Genomic DNA, 17,762 nt, shown 5'->3' on the forward strand with positions numbered 1-17,762 from the left:
CTGTTACATTAAATGCTGTTCTGGGTCACTGCAACCTCTGTTCACAGGCTGTTTTGCATGTGATGTGGAGACACTGGGATGCAGACTGACCAACACAAGCTCACAAAGCAGCAGAAAAAACCACATCAGCCAGAGCAAAAACAAGTAGTTATCTCTCTTTGATGCTACTTTGCCCAGGTGATCAACTGTCATGAGGGGTTTTTATTTCATTTATGCCATTGTAAAGTGAAAATAAAATGTTGCCATGTTAGAGCAGCAGCCCCTTGTTCCCACTGCGATCACAACCAAAGCAGGTTACACCTCTGTTCGAGAAGTTCACAACAGCAGAGGTGGTGACAGTCTTGCCCAGGGAAGGCAGCAGGTTTGAAGGTTAAACCATGACCAGCTCACACGGGACGGTTTGTCATGGCCAGCAGACTACAAAGGTCAATCTGTTACTACACAACAGAACTGGAGGGTTTCACCTTCTGATCCCAGGCAACAAGAACAAGAATAACCAGGTGGAGTCTCTCCCAGGGCAATTTTGCACTAAAATGCAGGTATTGCCTAAAATAATGTTGGTGGGGAGTTAGTGGCCTTGGTGAAATGGAAAAAGTGAAGGAAAAGTCAAAAGAAAAAAACCCTATGTTTCAATTGAAATGTATTTAATGGTTAAAGGAAGCCAGAGGGGGGAAAAAATGCTTTCCTCTGTTAAAAAAAGAAAAGGAAAAAAAAAAAGAGAGAAAGAAGTCAGAACATTCTCATTTCACAGCCAGAAAGTATCATCCTACTTCTAGTGCTCTCTGCTTTTTACTGAGGAGCTAGATGTTCACAGAATGAAACAACTCTAGGAAGTATCACCTAGTGGAAAAGCAAAATTTTTGCCAAGAAGCCATTTCTGGGAGTTTCAAACATACAATGGGATGCAACGCAGCATCTGCTTCTTTGGCAAACTATAGCCTCACATTTGTCTTGGGACATCAACAGCTTTATTCGTTATTAAAGATCATTCACATGCCAATGAAAGATTGATGTTTCCAAGAGATGCTCACAAAATTTCCATGAGTTTAACACATGCCTCCTTATTCAAAGTTTACAGCAGAAATATGGCATCCACCATCCTCTTGTCTTTAAAAATATTTCTCTCACTCATCAGTGTGTGGTTTAGATCAAAACCAGAAGGCAGGAACAATTCTAATCTGAAGGATACACATCCAGAAGTGATGAGTTGTTGATCGCTTAGACAAAAAAACCTTGAAAACGCTTTGTAAATGAACTGCTTATTAAGATATAATTTGCAGCTCATCACCTGACTCTGTCAGCTCCACATTTGTTCTGCTACCACCTTACTGATGGATCACACTTCTTCAGACCACAGTACTGCTGTAATGATCCCTCTCTTCACTGTGACCAAGGCAGCACACATGCTGGATGTGCTCCCCAGCTTTGTGCAGGTGGGGGTATGATAACAGGCAGGAGGATTATCAAAGCAGAGATAAAACCAGACTGGCTCTGCTCTGTGATGAACTGTACATGAGATATGGGTGGTTCTTAACACAGATGCCTTCAAACTCTTTCATCATAACCAAGGAAGAACCCAGCTCTGTACACAAGCCCCTGGCTCCCTGCTGGGTTTTACCCACAGCAAAGCTGGACAGGCACAGAGAGGTTTTGTCCAACCACTATCCCTGTGCCTGGCAGAACTGGCAAGACTGCATCACTTTCCATAAGGAAACCTGGCCAAAAAAACATCAGAAGGGAAGATGTAGCTTTTCCCAAGACAATAAGCAGCTGAGCTCCAAAAAAGCCAGAAAAGGCAATGAGAGACCATCCACAAGCAAAGCACAAGGCTGATCCATACAGGGTCCCAGAAGGTCCCATGCCAAGAATCCCTTTTAAACCACAACTTCACAAATCTTTAAAGCCATATATTTGAATATTTTCATGCATGGAAATGTCTGCTTTGCCACCCTTTTAGGATAAGCCAGTTAACTGATCACCTCCACCTATAAAAATCTATCTTCTGGCTGCAGCAAGCATAAAGACATGAACAGATTTAAGGCAGCACAAAGGTATGTTTGTATAACTTTAAGCTTGAGCCAAAAACGTGTGTTTGTAACTCTAAATGCTTGAACATACACACCCCTAACTCTGATTTACCATTGGAAACAGCTTACTTGGGAGCAAATGCAGCACTTGTGGCCTGCTCCCCCTACCCACTTCCATGGCAGCTACAGAACCTCTCAGGCATCTACTGAGTGGCTGCAGCTCCCAGCTCAGCAAATCCAGCCAGCTCGTGTCAGCTGTGTTCTGATGTGCTCATCTGCACGCTGCAGCAACTCAGCAGCGGCTTTACAGCTGATTGAGATATCTCTGCCTCTGGCAGAAGGAAAAAGCAGCCCTACAAAGCCAACCTTTTTGAGAGTTGCAAGGGCAATATTCTCCCCCTGCACACATGCAGCCACATTACGTGTCACTCTCTACTCATGGGGATGCTCCCTTTGCATCCCTCATCCCCAGGATGTACCTTTTGCCGGGTGACACCATTTAACAAACATGGCACACTCGTTTTCACTAGGTCAGGCACAGGAGCTAGTATTTACAGCAGGGATGTCAGACCCATCTTCACTGGGGGCCACATCAGCCTCACGGTTGCCTTCAAAGGGCCGAATGTAGTTTTAGAACTGTATATAAATGCAGGAGTAGTTACATTTATACAGTCCTAAAATTACATTCAGCCCTTTGAAAGCAACCGTGAGGCTGATGTGGTCCCCGGTGAAAATGAGCTTGACATCCCTGATTTACAGGCATTAACTGGCCTTGTATACCTGAAATATATTTATTTTACAATATACAGAAACAAAGTAATTTGGAATAGAGACAGCTGTAGCAGGGTTTCTTCATTGGACAGGCTTCAAGTCGGTGTTCAGCCCTACAGACAGCACTGCCAAGAGTTGGTACCAAGCTGCAGTGTAGGAAAGATGCTGTACGTGTTGTTAAGTCTCTGGAGGTACTCTCTCTGTTGATCACCACCTATTGACTTTGTTTACCAATTATTTGCATAAACGTGTGTTTCTACAGGAAGGGTGCAGTGCTATGATATTAATATTTGCACACACATGCTTTATTTAAACAGTTACTCCAGTATTGTAATACAGACAGAGGCTGCAAGACACACCAGTGGTGACAGCTATTTGATGCCCCCATGCAAAGACGACCTACTGCAAAACCTGTCCCAAAGTAACTCAGATTTTAGCCTGGGGGGGAGTGGGGTGGGGATGGTGCAGGGAGTGCTGGCTGAGACCCTGTAAATCAATGCATTATGTCTAAAGTTGTGGGGTACTTTCTGCCTTTTCTCATAGACCTCTTGAAAGGAGATGTTTGAAGATACAATACTGCAAAGCCTAGGTTATTCATGTTTATATAAGGAATAATTTACTCTTCAGAAGAAGCTGTATTACAGACAGGGGGTGGAGGGGAAAGTCACATATAAAGTGGGGGTAGAATCTATTGTGTATGAGACACAGATTCCTGCAATGATTTGTCTGGGTAAAGGTTATTTAATTTAGTGAGATATGTTGTACTCAAGTGTTTAAATTAGAAACTTGCTCTGAGCTGAGGATCTTTGATTAGACATAGAGGAGAACAGTAATCACTTGGAGCACTGCGCACAAGGGTTGAGCAGCCATTCAGAATCCCTAATTTGTAACTTATTTATGCACAGCAAAGCCCACACACCTTAATGGTTTAGACATTCTGTTTTATGCCAAATGACTAAACACTCCTTTTGTGAGCAGACAGCCACTCACAGTCAGGTCATTTATCTTTCAAAATAGTAACAGAGCAATCTTGTCCTCTCTGGTTGGAGGTCTCTCTCTAGGCACAAGCATCTTGAGGTGGCTCCATTTCAATATGCATCATTTGAGAGCTTGCTGTGGGCAAGTTCAAGCAGACAGCAAAATTGTAAAGTTGCTTCCCAATAAGCAAACCATGATCGTTATTACATGCTGTGGAAGTACCAACACATCATTGTATACAGCGACCGCAGGAGAGCTACTTCTAGAAACAATAGGAGTTTCCTTTACCCCAGCAACACACCTCTATTTATATAGATCATGCATGGAAGGCCTGAGCCAATGAACTACCTATTCAAATATATCAGGACCAAGGCATCACCACCCGTAGCACTTTAACCTGGCCTCTTCCAAGCCCAGTAACAGGAGGATGTAGCTTACTAACTTGTCTTCAAATCTAGAGCCTTATCTGCAGTTGAATTGCAGATGTAGGAGCCAACAGCAGGCTACAGAATCATAGAAGAGTTTGAGTTGGAAGAGACCTTTAAGGATCACCTAGTCCCACCCCCCCCCGTGAGCAGAGACATCTTCACCCAGATCAGGTTGCTCAGAGACAGGTCTTCACTGTTCCCAGGGATGGGGCATCTACCACCTGTACGAGCAACCTGCGCCAGTGTTTTACCACCCTCATTGTAAAAAAACTCTTCATCATGTCTCACCTGAATGTCCTTTCTTTTAATTTAAAGCCATTCCACATCTTTAAAATAAACACGCTTGAAAAGGAATAGTGTCACCACTCAGGAACTGATAACACATTGGTAAAAACCAAACAGACTAGGAAAAATAAAAAAAGTATCTATTTGGAGCAAAATAGCTCTGTGCCTATCACCTCTGGTCTAACAACAGCGCTGTGGTATTGTCAGAGGTGGTCTGAGCCTCTTTTAGCTACAGTTTCAATAACATGCACTGCAAAGCCTGTATTGCACTGAGCTAGAGACACAGGAAGACATCCCCCTGATCTCTTCAGGAATGAAAGATCCCTGCAGTGAGCTGGGGACCCACACTAGGGTCTCAGGCTGTACCCGCTGGGAGGATGCACCTCTGTCCTGTGCACTTGGGAGCAGATTTCCACCAGCCTGCTCCTGTCTCACAAAGACAGTTGCTCACAGTCATATCAGAGGCAGAAGAGAAATGAAAAACCACAAGCACCTTCTTCAGAGGCAAGCACAGATACTGCTGTTATCTTTATTGCAATTTTTAGTGGCATCAGCACGCACCAGGCTCAGCAGTGCAGTTGAAATCTGTTGTACTCGAGATCAGCACACAGATCTTTGCCTGCTGTCTTTGCTGGTACATTAGCATGCCTTATATTAATTTATCAAATTAAGAGCGCCTGCAGTAAAGCAGAGAAAACTTGTTGGAAAAAAGCTTGTTAAATATGTCATGCAATTTTGTTTTCAATATTCTGGCCAACAGTGTGCACACCCTGGGGCACAGCAGGCAGAAGACAGTCCCTGGGCCAAACTCCAGTCTGGGAGGAGCAGGGTGTGTGCGTGGGGAAACTCAGGAGGGTCTCTTAGCCCAGTGATCTCAAACAGGCAGGAGCTGGGCTTGTATGTCCTGAAGCATATGGAAAGAGAGGGCTCAGTGCAGTGGCTGCAGGAGATGTGGTAATGTACTTAATACGAGGATATTAATTCCAAATGGCAGGCGTTGGGAGAGTTTTGCAGCTTGCACTGTTGTCACAGGCCTATGAGCAGAGCACTGGGATTTGGCTGGGCTAGCACACATTTAAGGAGAGCATGTCGTATTGTGCTCTACATCTCAGTGTGTAACTGCAGTTACTCCAGTGCAGGCTCCATTCATCACCAGTCTGTCTCCTAGAGTTCCACCAGCAGCATGGCAGCCCCAGGAAGGTCACTGCTCACCTTTCCTCACTCTACAGCATGGGTTTTGGGTGTTCAGCTGGTTGGGGTTTTGTTGACTGCTCCTTGAGTCAGTCCACTCACCACAGGGGAGGATTTGGGGTTGTGCCCATCCGCGAAACCGTGTTCACACAGAGCATCTCCAGGATGTCTGGCATTGTAAATCACATAAACCACTTGTAATATTTTTTGCCTTGTAGTTCTTGACAGGCTCCCAAGTCCCAACCTTCCTTACACCCCGAGGGAACCATTAACTAAAGAATAATTGAGACACCTGATTTTGGAGCAGCGTCTCGGAGCTCACTTGAACACACATCGCACGGGACGTGACATTTGGTTCCCACCACGTGCACCTGTGAAAAGGGGTCTCTTGAGAAGGAGCCGATGACTTTCCTGTGGTAATTACTTTCAGTGAGATGCACCAGTGTACTACAGATTAAATGACAAACCAGCAAGTATCGCTATCATCATGGCCCTGCTTCTGTCATCTCCTAATAAACTAATGGGCTATATTGAAGTGGAAGAGTTGCTGAAAAATTAGATTTAAAAAAAAAAAATTGGTCTGTGTCAGGAAAAACTCAAACCTTTATGATTTATAAGGCACTTTTTGTATTCTCACTAGAAGGAAGGAGAGAAGAGAAATAGTAAACCATGAAAAAGGCTGGCTTTGTAACCTCTGCACTCTTACTGCCAGTAAACTACTACTCAGCTCACAGATTAAAAAAAAAAAAAGCTATTTTTCAAACATTTCTGTTAGCAGTGCTAGCCACAACCGCATGTGGTAGAGTGACAACCCCTCCCTTGTTAACATCAATACCAAAGTTATGAGAAATGACAAACATGATACCAAGTTTTAAGATAAATCCCTGGGATAGGGTTGTAGGAGTATGGAGACCTGTTAGCTTCAGTATCTGGAAAACTGGGGAAAAGCTTTGTCATGAAGAGCATCAGGGAGGGACCAGGATGGCTCCTGGTAAGGGAAGATGCCATCACACCAGCAGGCAAGAGGAGTTGCAACCAGCAGCCTGATTGCCTGCTCCATTTAGCAGCACTTTAATGCCAAAAGGCATTTGACAAAACCCCCTCTCCAAGGCACTTAAAGCTGCTAGGATGTTTCAAGATGAGAGGGAAAATCCTTTAATGCATTATCAACGGGAGGGATAAAGTACCAAAACCCATGAGGGTAGGAATAAACCCCTATTTTTCCATAGAGGAGGGATGCACCCAGGGATTTGTACTAGTCACTGCAGTCACAAATGGCCTAAAAAGTCATTTGGAAGCAAGATAAAGTCTGTAGGTGAGATAAGCCAGGATAGTGAATACTAGAGATACGCACACATAGAGATATTTTATATATAGCTTACATATTAGTAGCTATATATTATACATATTACATGTATAATATAATTTGTGTATATATAAGCCAAATTATATGTTATTTTAAACATATATATCTTCCATACACACACACAAATATATATAAGCTAATGACCATCCCCTTTGCTGCAGCCATTCCCCGGGTACTGGGCACCAGCTACTGACACAGCAGAGGTGGAGGGAGGCAGTTAGTGACACCGAATACAACACAGCAACATGCAGAGATCATGAAGCAATGACAGCAGAAACGCCTTAGCAGCAAGTTAAATGCATTCCCTCAGAGCAAACTAAGTGCTAAACCCTGAGCCCAAGCTCCACCACAGCCCCAGAAGCCAGACCCTCCTGTTCTCCCCTTGGGCAACATCAGCCAGTTTCCACCGCAGCAAGTCTGGTGGACAGACACCAGGACAGCCGCTCTCTGCCCAGACCTACGCAACAGTTTCCAGAAGAGCCCATGAGGGCAGAGTGTGTTTTTAAGAGTCGTTACAGACACCAGAGATGTTGCAGGAATTGGTAGCACAGGGGTCGAAAACATAACCGTTTCAGTTCATTTGTTTGTTAGCTAATAATTCAGGCTCTAGTCTGTTATTTTAAACAAACTGATTGGGCACTTCAGTTGATCTTAAAGTGCCTATTGGCCCCTATTAGCTCATAGTACTCATTAGGATGAATACACCTACCTAGGAATCTTGTAATGAAATAACTGTCAATAGCAACACACTCCAAGGTGGCATGAGAGCATGCAGACAGCTCACGTGACTTCTAGCTCAGGGGGACAGTCCTGCCTTTCCTAAGCCCTTGACACTTACTAAAAGAAGCAAGACCAGACTGGACCTTCCTAAACTACCAGGATGCAAGGTTTGCGCTCAAGACAGCTTCACAATTGAGTTATGTCAAAGACAGCCCCCGCCCCAGCTTCCCCAATTAATAGCACTCACTTCCTTCTATATTAATAAATCTCTGGTGCAAGGAGACATTTTACCTACCTGTCAGGCAGAATGAAACAGCTCTTCTGTCTGCTCAGCCTGGGAAGTCCAGCACCCTGACCTCCCTCCAAAGAGCTCTCCAGGAAAAGAATGTTTTCCCTTTATCAGAATTTCTGAGCTGATCTGAATCACTCAGCAGCTGAGAGCTCCTAGCTGGATGCCCAAGGAAGAACTGCTAAACATTTGTCTGAGGTAGAAGAAAGGAGAGAATTAGAGCTGAAATGTTCTCTTTTGAAGGCTCCTCTAGCTATAACATCTCTGGGGGGCAGCAGGCATATCCAGAGCATATCTGCTACTCAGTAAACCTAAAAGTTGGTTTCCTTAGGAGACATTTTCCACTGTGTTAAACATATGCATTCAGCATCATAAGAAAACAGTCACTTCAGTTTTCAACAGTCTCCAGACTCAACCTTGAGCTTCCTTCAGGTCCAAAGCTCACTCTCCTGTTGCATGAGTTCTCTTTACTCTCACAAAGGAGGTAAATCCTCCTGACCCCGCATCAGGCAGAAAAGATCTTCCTCCTCCGCCACATCTTCAAGCCACTGCCCACCTGTCCTAGGGCATCAGAAGCTCATCCCCACCCCAGTCCTCAAACACCCAACCCAGCACCACTTTGTGCCCATGTGCTGCCCAGGCTGGGACAGCCTCTCCCTCCTCAGGGCCAGCAAGGCTGCAGCACCATTGCTCCTCAAACAGAGTCTGGCATCCCAAGCTCAATATGGTCTGGGGTTTGCTAGATGAATTCATATAGAAGAGCCTTCCTTTTAACTTACAGTGGCAGCTCTCCTCATCCTCTAACAGCGATAAAGAGACCACAATTCTCCTGCTGTCTCAAGGGCTATAATAAATATTGAAGAAGAATTAAGCATTGCTCTTTTATTTAATATGCTTACCCACTCTTTTCCTCATGTATACTCAAGCACTCCCAGCACTGCTTCATCTCAGGATGCATTCACCAGAAGGCTTTAGGTGCTCATTAATTAATGCTTAATTTATGTGGGCCTCTCCTTACAATTCTTATGCAAATTGCTCTCAAATTGTGTTCTGATTTCAGCTGAGCTGATTCCAAGCACAAAAAAGTCAGAAGAGGAAAGACAAATTGAGGAGTATATGTGCAGGTAATAGAGCTTTTTTCTTCCTCAGAGGCTTTGCAATAACCTTGGGTTATGTGTACTACAAGCATAAATTTAGAGACGAGATAAAGAGCCTTGTAATGGCTGAGTCTTGCAGAGCATGCAAGTTAATAGCTGCTGTTGGAAAGAAACCACTGTGCTGGTTATTAATGTGATGTCTTTATATCAACTCCTCTTCCTCTAGGAAAATAACAGATTTTTAGAAGAAGAGAAAAAACAGAGTTTTTCCATATCATTTAATCATTGTATATGTTGGCCACAGTTAACACAGCATTTGACAAAGCCACATCTAGTGTGATCTGGTTTTAATTTGTGCTCTTTATTATTGTTGTAGCTGCCTAATTAAATTTGTCAGGGAGGTAATCAGCCTTATTTTCATAGTGAGTTCAGTTTAATAAGAAGGTAATTTTGCAATTTGTTTCCATTAATTAATGAGGCAAAACCCTACAAAATGCACATAGTGGGATATAAACTCAGGGGAGCTGTGACAGCAGCTACAGTGTCCAAGGAAAAAGATGTTTACCTGTTGATGTTCTGTCCCCATGTGGTTTTTGGTCCTGACAGCTTTAGAAAAGCGAACTGTCATACAGTGCCTAACCTGGATGTCTCTACTTGTGCATGTTGTTTCCGAACAAACCCCAAAAGAGCATCATGTGAGGGTGGAGGCAGAAGAACCATATCAAGAAAAATTAACCAGGAAATGTGGGAAACAGGTCAACATCTGTACACAGGCTTCCTCCCACAGGCCCAGGTGTCAAAGTAAACCAGTCTCATAGTCCTGGGTAAAACAACCAGAGAAGTGGGGGGAGGGCTCTCTGGGCCACCACTGGAAGAGAAGGAAAGGTCTCAGGGTTGGGTTGTAGATCTTTCTACTTGTCCCTACTATAAGAATACTTGGACTCTTTCCAGTACTATTGAGCTTTGTTTTTCAAACTCAAGCAGAGATGTATCGATTTACCCAGTCAAAGATTTGTCCTAGCTTTAGCTGTCTTCCCAAAGAGCTCATACTACATTTTGTAATATTGACTAATACTTAACAAGCCTCACAGGAACCATGTGTAGCAAGGCAAGACTTTCACCAAAAATCATTTACCATGATACTTGTTCTCCTGTGCTCCAGTGATGCTGGCATGCCTGGAGGCCCACATGCTGCTGTGTGCAGGAGGTTACAAGGGTGGAAGAGCTCCTGATATCCTGTACATCATTTATTGATCATCTCAAGACAAGCAGGTGCTTGATTTGCCCACTGATGAACTTGTACATCCGTTTGGGCTGCCCTCTTGAGGAGCTGCTTCCCTCCACCCAAGAGGTCCTGGCCTCTCATTGATTTCAGCAACAGCTTCACAGGAATGTGTTGAGCTTTGTCTTTCTCTAGACATCGGTTCAGCAGATAGCAATTAATAAAGCTGGATCATGGCAAGGGTAATAAAACAAAGAGGAAATCACAAATGGAAATTTGTTCCTTGGCTCCAGGCATTGCACTGTGGGTGTCAGAAGATGTCCCTGTAAGGGGCTGCAGCTTGTGCTGCCATTGCATGAGGACCCATCACCTGGGGTTGAGCTTGGGCTGTGGGGGGTCCCTGGGTGCCCAGAGGCCCTCGGTACTTCAGGTCCTGTTTGAGACTCAATGGCTTTTTGGCAAGCCATTACACATACATTCACTCCAAAACCCAGTGTGCATTTTGGCCCAGAAGAACTGAGCAACACCTGTGATTCTTTGTGCAGCAGATCCTTTCCTAGTTGGCCTGTTTGGGACTTTTGAATGGGAAGAATGATGACCAAGGCACTACACTAGACATGGACAACCAGCCTCTGCTACAGACAACTGATGCTGGACTTGGGTTGATCCCATGGGTTTCTTTATGTTTGGTTTTGGGGATCATGGTTTCACCTCCTGTGTACGTGCTGGGACTGACTATCATTATGGCGATGCACAGCATAAACTCACTCCTACAATAACAATGAATAAAATATAAGTCCTGTAGCTCTGAATCTATGTATAATGGCTGTTTTTTGCAGTTTGGGATTAGAGAGACAGCCTGATATATCTGACTGTTGAACGTCATTTGCTGTTTACCTTTGCTGGAGGAGGGCTCAGAACTAGGGCTATAAACACGGGATAAAGGAACAGCCGATGAACAAAGTGAGGAGAGAAGACATATCTTCACTGGAAACCTTGTAAACCACTGACTGCAGTAAAAGTCAAAGCAGGAATTAAAAGCTGTCAGTTCAGAAAGCCATAAAAACCTACCATCTCTTCTTTATCTAGCTTCCCTGACTGAGCTTGAAACAAAGATCTGTTTTCTTCCAGGAGGTGTTTCAAGAGTGCTCCTTTGTGGCTCACAAACTATCACAATTTGGAGAGAGCATAATTCTGGGACAAAGCTTTTCATCTGCTCTGTAGTGAGCTCCTAAGGGGATGCACCATGTAGCATCTTTATGAATCATTCCAACATTCCTGAAGAAGGTTTTCCTACCATGTAGCCACAATTTAACTGCTACTTTGGTGGTATGATACAAACCTCTGCCTCTCTCTGCAAAGTGACCTGCTGCAATAACTACTTGAGTGGACACAGCAAACAGCTGCTGAGAGGCTCTCATGGACCATGATACACAGAAATACTTGGGGGGAGTTTCCATCACACACTTGAAAATATATGTTACCAAGGCAAGTTTTATTTTATGTGAAAAACTATCACAACACTTAGTTTGAGGGAGGAGTAGAGAGACAAAATGTCTCTCAGACCACAAGGTTTCCTCAGTGTCCCGGACAGGAGGTCTTACTGAAGGTGCAATAACGGTGAGACCAGTGGGGAGCATATTTCTCTTTCCTGAAAGGTTTCTGCAAAATTGCACACACAGCACATGTGGCCTTAGGCTCCCAGCAGAAAGCTCAACATGTAAAACTCTGCCTTGACTCACCCCTGGAAGTCAGCAGGCTGGATGTGAGGGCTCCCCTGTGATCTGGGGGAAGCACCTTAGAGATTAGACTAATGCTAGATTTCCAAAACCTTCCAGGTTCAGCAGGCTTTGGAGTTAAGGCCAGATAGGAAGTAAGAAGTCACAATGAGAAGCTGTAGGTGTTGTAGTTAAAGCATGAGAATGAACCTGCCTTCCTGAGCTGATATTTCGAAATGGAAGCTGAAGACCTGAGGCTGAAGCTTTCCCTGACCCTCATTTCTCCTCTGGCAGTCATTTGAAAGCTCATGTAACTGCAGAGATGACTCAGACTTTCAGAACGGAACCTTAAACTTAGATCCAAAGTCTGTAGAGCCTCCCAGGGTGGCTATTCACACCTGGACAGTGCAGTTGCACGAACTCCAACCCAGCCTCAAACCCACAGAGGTCTGGTTTTGACTAGCTGCTCTTAATGTTCTAGGGTGTATCAGATATTAATATGATGTTCACACTTTCTGAGGCAGAGGAGCCTGCGGATTTCACCAATTTAGCTGCCTGCTCAACTCTTTGGCACTTGTGTGGGCTTTGCTATGAGAAATCGATGATGAACTCCCAGCACTTCCAATAGGAGCAAGCTAGGAACAAAATAAAGCACAGCAGTAGCCTTTTAAGCAAGCTTTTAGCTAGCTCCCCAAGGATGCAGCCAGACATGCTGTCTATGCCAGATCAGCTTCAAAGCCGTTAGCTGAGAGTGCTCAGGGCAGCCACAAAGAGTCTGTGCTAATAAAAGAGCGTCTTCCACAGCCGAGCAGCAAACTTCTCCCTACTCCTAATTATAAGATGTTGGGGCTCTTCCAAGTGCATCTTCTGCTTTTGAGCGTCAGATGGGACTTTCAAGGACTGATGCAGATCAAGCCATTCACATCCCATTCATTTTGTTCAAAAACTCTTGCAAAAACCATCACAGTGCCTCTTGGAAAGCCGTGATCTTCTGTGCATCCAGTTCCAACTCTGCCACGTGCTGGGAAAGGCACTTGTTTTTTCTGTGCCTCTGGTTCCTTCTCTATCATTTGAATGTCTTTGCTATTGAGTTGTTCAGGAATTGCTTCTTTGGGTTTTCACTGTGCTTAGCACAAGGGGCTTTTGATTGAAGCCAGGGACTCAGGATGCTGGCTTACAACACACTGCATTAGAATAAAAAGGGTTTGCATACAATGAGATGACAGAGCAAATTGATCTGATAAAAGGCTCTTAAGTCATGAATCCAAGTCATGCAAGATAAGGAAACATTTCAGCAATAATAGAAACTGTGTTAGGACCTTAGTGATTTCAAATAACTCTTTCTTAATTGGCTTCACAATATTGTTCTGAAATTGTCTGTTGTAGCAGAGGGTTATCAGGAAATTCATGCTTTAATGTCAACAGTGGCTGCCAAACAAACTTTTCAGGGCTGTACTGTGTTTTGTTTACTTTAGTAATGTGAAAGCCTTCTAGGGATTCTCACGTTCAGCCCATCTCTCTACCCCAGAGAAGGAGTATCAGCTGATGATCCTACCACAACAGTGGGATAAATGTTGATTCTGAGCCACAACTTTATAGGTAGGAACCAAAACAAAGATTAGGATGATGAGCATTTAATACTATGGCTCTGGTCCTTACCAAGCCCACAGCCAGTATCACTCAGCTCCAATACATATACTTTATCGGGCACTCTTTCCTCACCATCCTTAGTCTGGACCAACTCTCAGCCTATCGGATTTCTCCTCTACACAGTTTCATGAAACAACGGACTCATCTGACCATCATTTTAACTATGTCATCCCTTTGGTCACACAAGCACAGCACTACCAAAGATGCATTGCAAACAATGGACTTGAGATTTCTTCCCTAGTGAATGAACAGGTCAGCTGAAGGAGGAAATAAAAATAAATAAATGCTCCTTTCAAAAGGGTGGGTTGGAAACCACACAAACTAAAGTTAATGTTTACCAAAGGGTACAACAGATTTTGTGGTCAACTGACAATTATGAAACCCATCATTGGTATCACCCTGCTCAGGGCTGAAGTGCCCCGAGCTCACCAGGAGAACCCTGGGGAGCCGACCAGCCCCATGTGCTGCTACCCCGAAGAGAGACGGGGCAACACAGTTTTGCAGCTGTCTCCCCATCATCTCCCCACAATGGTGCTGGAGATGATAGAGAGGTCTGGGACAGCATGGGTTGCCTTTCCCTGTCATGATGCTGGGCTGGGGGCTGCACCCAGCTGCTCACTGGTGTGGGGCCTTGGGACCCACCAAGAGCTGGTCCAGATCGCACCCTCCCAAAGAACAAGTAGTGACCACAAAACCCTGAGCACCAATATTTCACTCCACAGACAATTCCTACATAGGAGTGGGTTCAGCCAGGTTTAGACAAAACTTTATTCCATTTAAAAGGCACCAGCATAGGTGTTATTTCTGTGTGCTGTTCACTCCTGCTTTCCTTATAAAGTGCCAAGCCATTTCTTCTTTTAAAACACTGATCATTTTGTGGTTTTCACTTTTCTGATCTCCTGCAGCAGGTCAGACATTAGACTGAGACTGATTAGCACAATCATAAAATCTTCAAAATCGAGTTTGTTCTCAGATTCTTCATCCAGAGAAGAAATTATTTCCTGGTACTTTGGTTTGTTTTCTTGGCCCTATGAAGAATATTAAAAAAAAACCACATCTTTTTATTGCATCATCTGAAAAAAAAAAAAAAAGACATTTATGTAAAAGTTAATGTATTTTCTGTCTTCCCATTCAGGTTTTTATGTGCACATTCATATTAGCTTTTTTAAAGGTATCCCAAGAAACTCAAACAGAAATATTATTGCAACCAGACAGAACAATCAGACCCCAAAATTTCCACCTGAATTCAGAACACTTTTTAAAATACACTTAGTCATGACTGAAAATGTGGTAGTGATCAACATAGCTGGTAATTGCCAGAAAAAAAGTCTCCAAGTTTACAGGCACCTGCGCCAATGCAGCTGTTTTTCCACCATACCCGGCTGCTCCTGACACCAGGGTGAGTGACTATGGGGAGGCATTTTCTGTTCCTTTTCTCCCAACAGCCCCACCAGTAACCACTGTCATACTGGGTCAGTGCTCTGGCACCTAATTAAATGCAAAGGGTTTATTCTCTTCATAAATACAGTCTCTTGTCGTAATTTTTTTTCCTGAAATTGCCCAATTTTCTTTAAAAAAAAAAAAAATGGAAGCAGGCATGCCAACCGTGGTTTATTGCTGTCCCCCCTTCCTTTACCCCTGTGTCAGACAACATAAAGGAACTAATCCACTGAAGACATTTATACCAAATCACTGAAGTCTCTCTTGGGGTAACCCCATGGATCGATGTCCACCCAGCTGCAGGACAGAGCCCAAGGTGCCATTCCTGCTCCCAAAGCACCCGACTGGTGCTGGCCCAGTGTCACCCACTTGCCCAAACCCCCTCACCTGTATGAAACTCCCAAACTGGGTTTGCAGCAGGTTTTTGGTGTCAGCTCTGCTGAGCTTGCCCTCTGGGTCAGCAGAGTTGTTATACACCAAAGCCACAGTAGCAAAAGCTTTTTCAAGGTCTGAGCCTTTTCCTAGAGCTAGTCAGGGGGAAAGAAAAAAGTTATCAGCCTATTGGAAAAGTGGCATTTGAGATATAATTGAAAGGAATCTGTCAGAACCGTCCTGAGTGGGTGGAAATCTATGTAGTTTCATTAAAGTTAATGAGACTCAAACTGTTCATACTCACAGGGGAGCTGGCCCAGATTTTATTTGGAGTGGGCCAGCAGCACACCTCGTGTCCCATGGAAACACACCCTGAAAAGAAGCTTTTGGCCAGAGCTGAGGCAGTAATGCAGGGTGATGTGTGAGACCCACCTGGTCTGTCCCCACCCTGGGCATCCAGCAAGGACCTGCTATGCCACAGGGACCAGCCACTCTGGCCACCTCCTGGGTGCATTTGGGCTCCCAAGATCCTGTACCAGGGAAAAAGTGGCCCATTTGGGAAGCGTGACTGAACAGAAATGCCCACATCTGAGCATCAGCACTGCACTTCAGCATTATGGTATACTTGGGGTTTTGGGTGGATTCATTTCCCTCGCTGCTAAGCCATGTTCTAAAGAATGCACGCTCATAACCCTCAGTTAGCAACAGCACCACACACAGGGTTGTGATTTTTAACGGAAAGGCAAGCAGAAGAGGAGACACAGATCAACACGGGAGCACAATGTGGATGGACTCACAAGACCTTCTTGTCTTCCACCAACCAAGGGTCTGCACAGCCTCCACAGCTCTGCCAAATCTCCAGAATTTACCACACCTAGGCTATGGACTTGAAAGAACTGAGCCCTCCAGGAGGCAACATATGGGTCCCCTTACCTTTTATTGATGCCAGCTGCTTGGCTATAGCTATGCTGGTAGTGAGAGAGAAGAGAGGCACAGTTATCACCTGGTGAATTGTATGTGTATATATTTCTTCATGAGTGATTTTGCTCATTTCTGTTTAATTTAATACCCTGAAAACTCAGGGCTTTCAAAGAGAGACTGGCTTTCCTTCACAACAGAAAGGAAAATGGCCTTTACAAGCAGCACACAACATCACACTGCTCCTAATTCCTCACCTAAGCAAGTAGCTTGGAGTTGTTATTAAAAGCGCTTATCAGGTAATTTTGAAAGAGGCATTGCGATGTTCTCCAGGTATTTTCTTCAGAACATGAAATTGCCCCAGGAAGTTTCTCAGTTTTAAGCCCATCTCCAGGGAAGTGCAGAGGGGTCTGTCATCCCCCACTCACCAGTGTTCCCAATTTGGGGCAGACACACAGATTTTATTTCCAGCAGGACTCACATGTCCAAGAAGCTCCTCCCTGCTTTTTATTAAAACTGAAAGCCTGCTTACTTTTGCTAAAGTGCTGGAAACTAATTACAGAGCATCCAACACACAGCAGAAGTTTGTTTGTGATAGACACAAATAAACCTGGATCATGAATTTCAAGACAAACAGCAGATCACCAGAGATGCAAAAAACAAAGCGTGACTTACCGCTTGGCCATACCTGCTTCAGCCAAAGGGCTTTTTTTCATGGAAGCAGGAGCAGGCTGATTGACCGAGTATTGCTGTGTGCTGGGAACACTGGCTCCGCAGCCACACATCTCAAGGCTGGGGTGTTTGTGATCTCTAAGCAACCCGAGTAATAAATAGCAAACAGGTGAATTCAAGCTCTGCCCTGTGAAAGCAGCTGCTTGCAGCCGTGCTCTATCAATAATGTAAATGCTATCTGGTGATCATGGAGCCGGATAAATACACCAATGTAAAACAGCCCCCATAAGGCAGCATTGCTGGGTTGGCAAGTGGCATGGCTTTTATTTTGTGTGAGAATTTGACAGAAACAAACCAAAGTAATGGAGCCTGAATCCACTTAAATTTGTAGGGATGTAACTTTGCATCAGGAATAACTAAGACATGGAATCCATTCAGCTGTACACATTATAATCTTAATTGGAAACCTTTCTAGTGTGGGCTAATGTAACTTGCCTCAAGCTATAAAGTGAGCTGTTCCTATAGACAGTCAGAAACCAAGTGTTTCTCAAATCCTGACCCAGCATTTGTCCCAGGTAGGCATGTTCCTGGTCTAGTATTTCTTCCCCTAGCACAGTG

General features: G+C 44.3%; 1 protein-coding gene across 1 annotated transcript; it reads right to left on the minus strand.

The window, feature by feature from the left end:
* Positions 1–14,492: 14,492 nt before the first annotated feature.
* SNTN (sentan, cilia apical structure protein) lies at positions 14,493–17,374 on the minus strand. The gene is made up of 4 exons (XM_005510613.3): positions 17,148–17,374; positions 16,488–16,522; positions 15,570–15,709; positions 14,493–14,770 (listed from the first exon to the last, which is right to left on the minus strand). Exons 1-4 carry the CDS (start codon positions 17,255–17,257, stop codon positions 14,612–14,614), a joined length of 444 nt encoding a protein of 147 aa, XP_005510670.2. The 5' UTR covers positions 17,258–17,374; the 3' UTR covers positions 14,493–14,611.
* Between the last annotated feature and the right edge of the window lie 388 nt (positions 17,375–17,762).

The sequence above is a fragment of the Columba livia genome, chromosome 10 (assembly GCF_036013475.1).
Source record: "Columba livia isolate bColLiv1 breed racing homer chromosome 10, bColLiv1.pat.W.v2, whole genome shotgun sequence".
NCBI classification, from domain to species: Eukaryota; Metazoa; Chordata; class Aves; order Columbiformes; family Columbidae; genus Columba; species Columba livia.

Excerpts from the sequence above, each read along its gene's own strand:
- SNTN (XM_005510613.3), bottom strand. The coding sequence starts at position 17,257 with ATGTGTGGCTGCGGAGCCAGTGTTCCCAGCACACAGCAATACTCGGTC. Across the intron at positions 16,523-17,147 it reads GAAGCAGGTATGGCCAAGCG|CATAGCTATAGCCAAGCAGC; the intron begins GTAAGTCACGCT and ends TCTCACTACCAG. Across the intron at positions 15,710-16,487 it reads GCAGCTGGCATCAATAAAAG|CTCTAGGAAAAGGCTCAGAC; the intron begins GTAAGGGGACCC and ends CCCCCTGACTAG.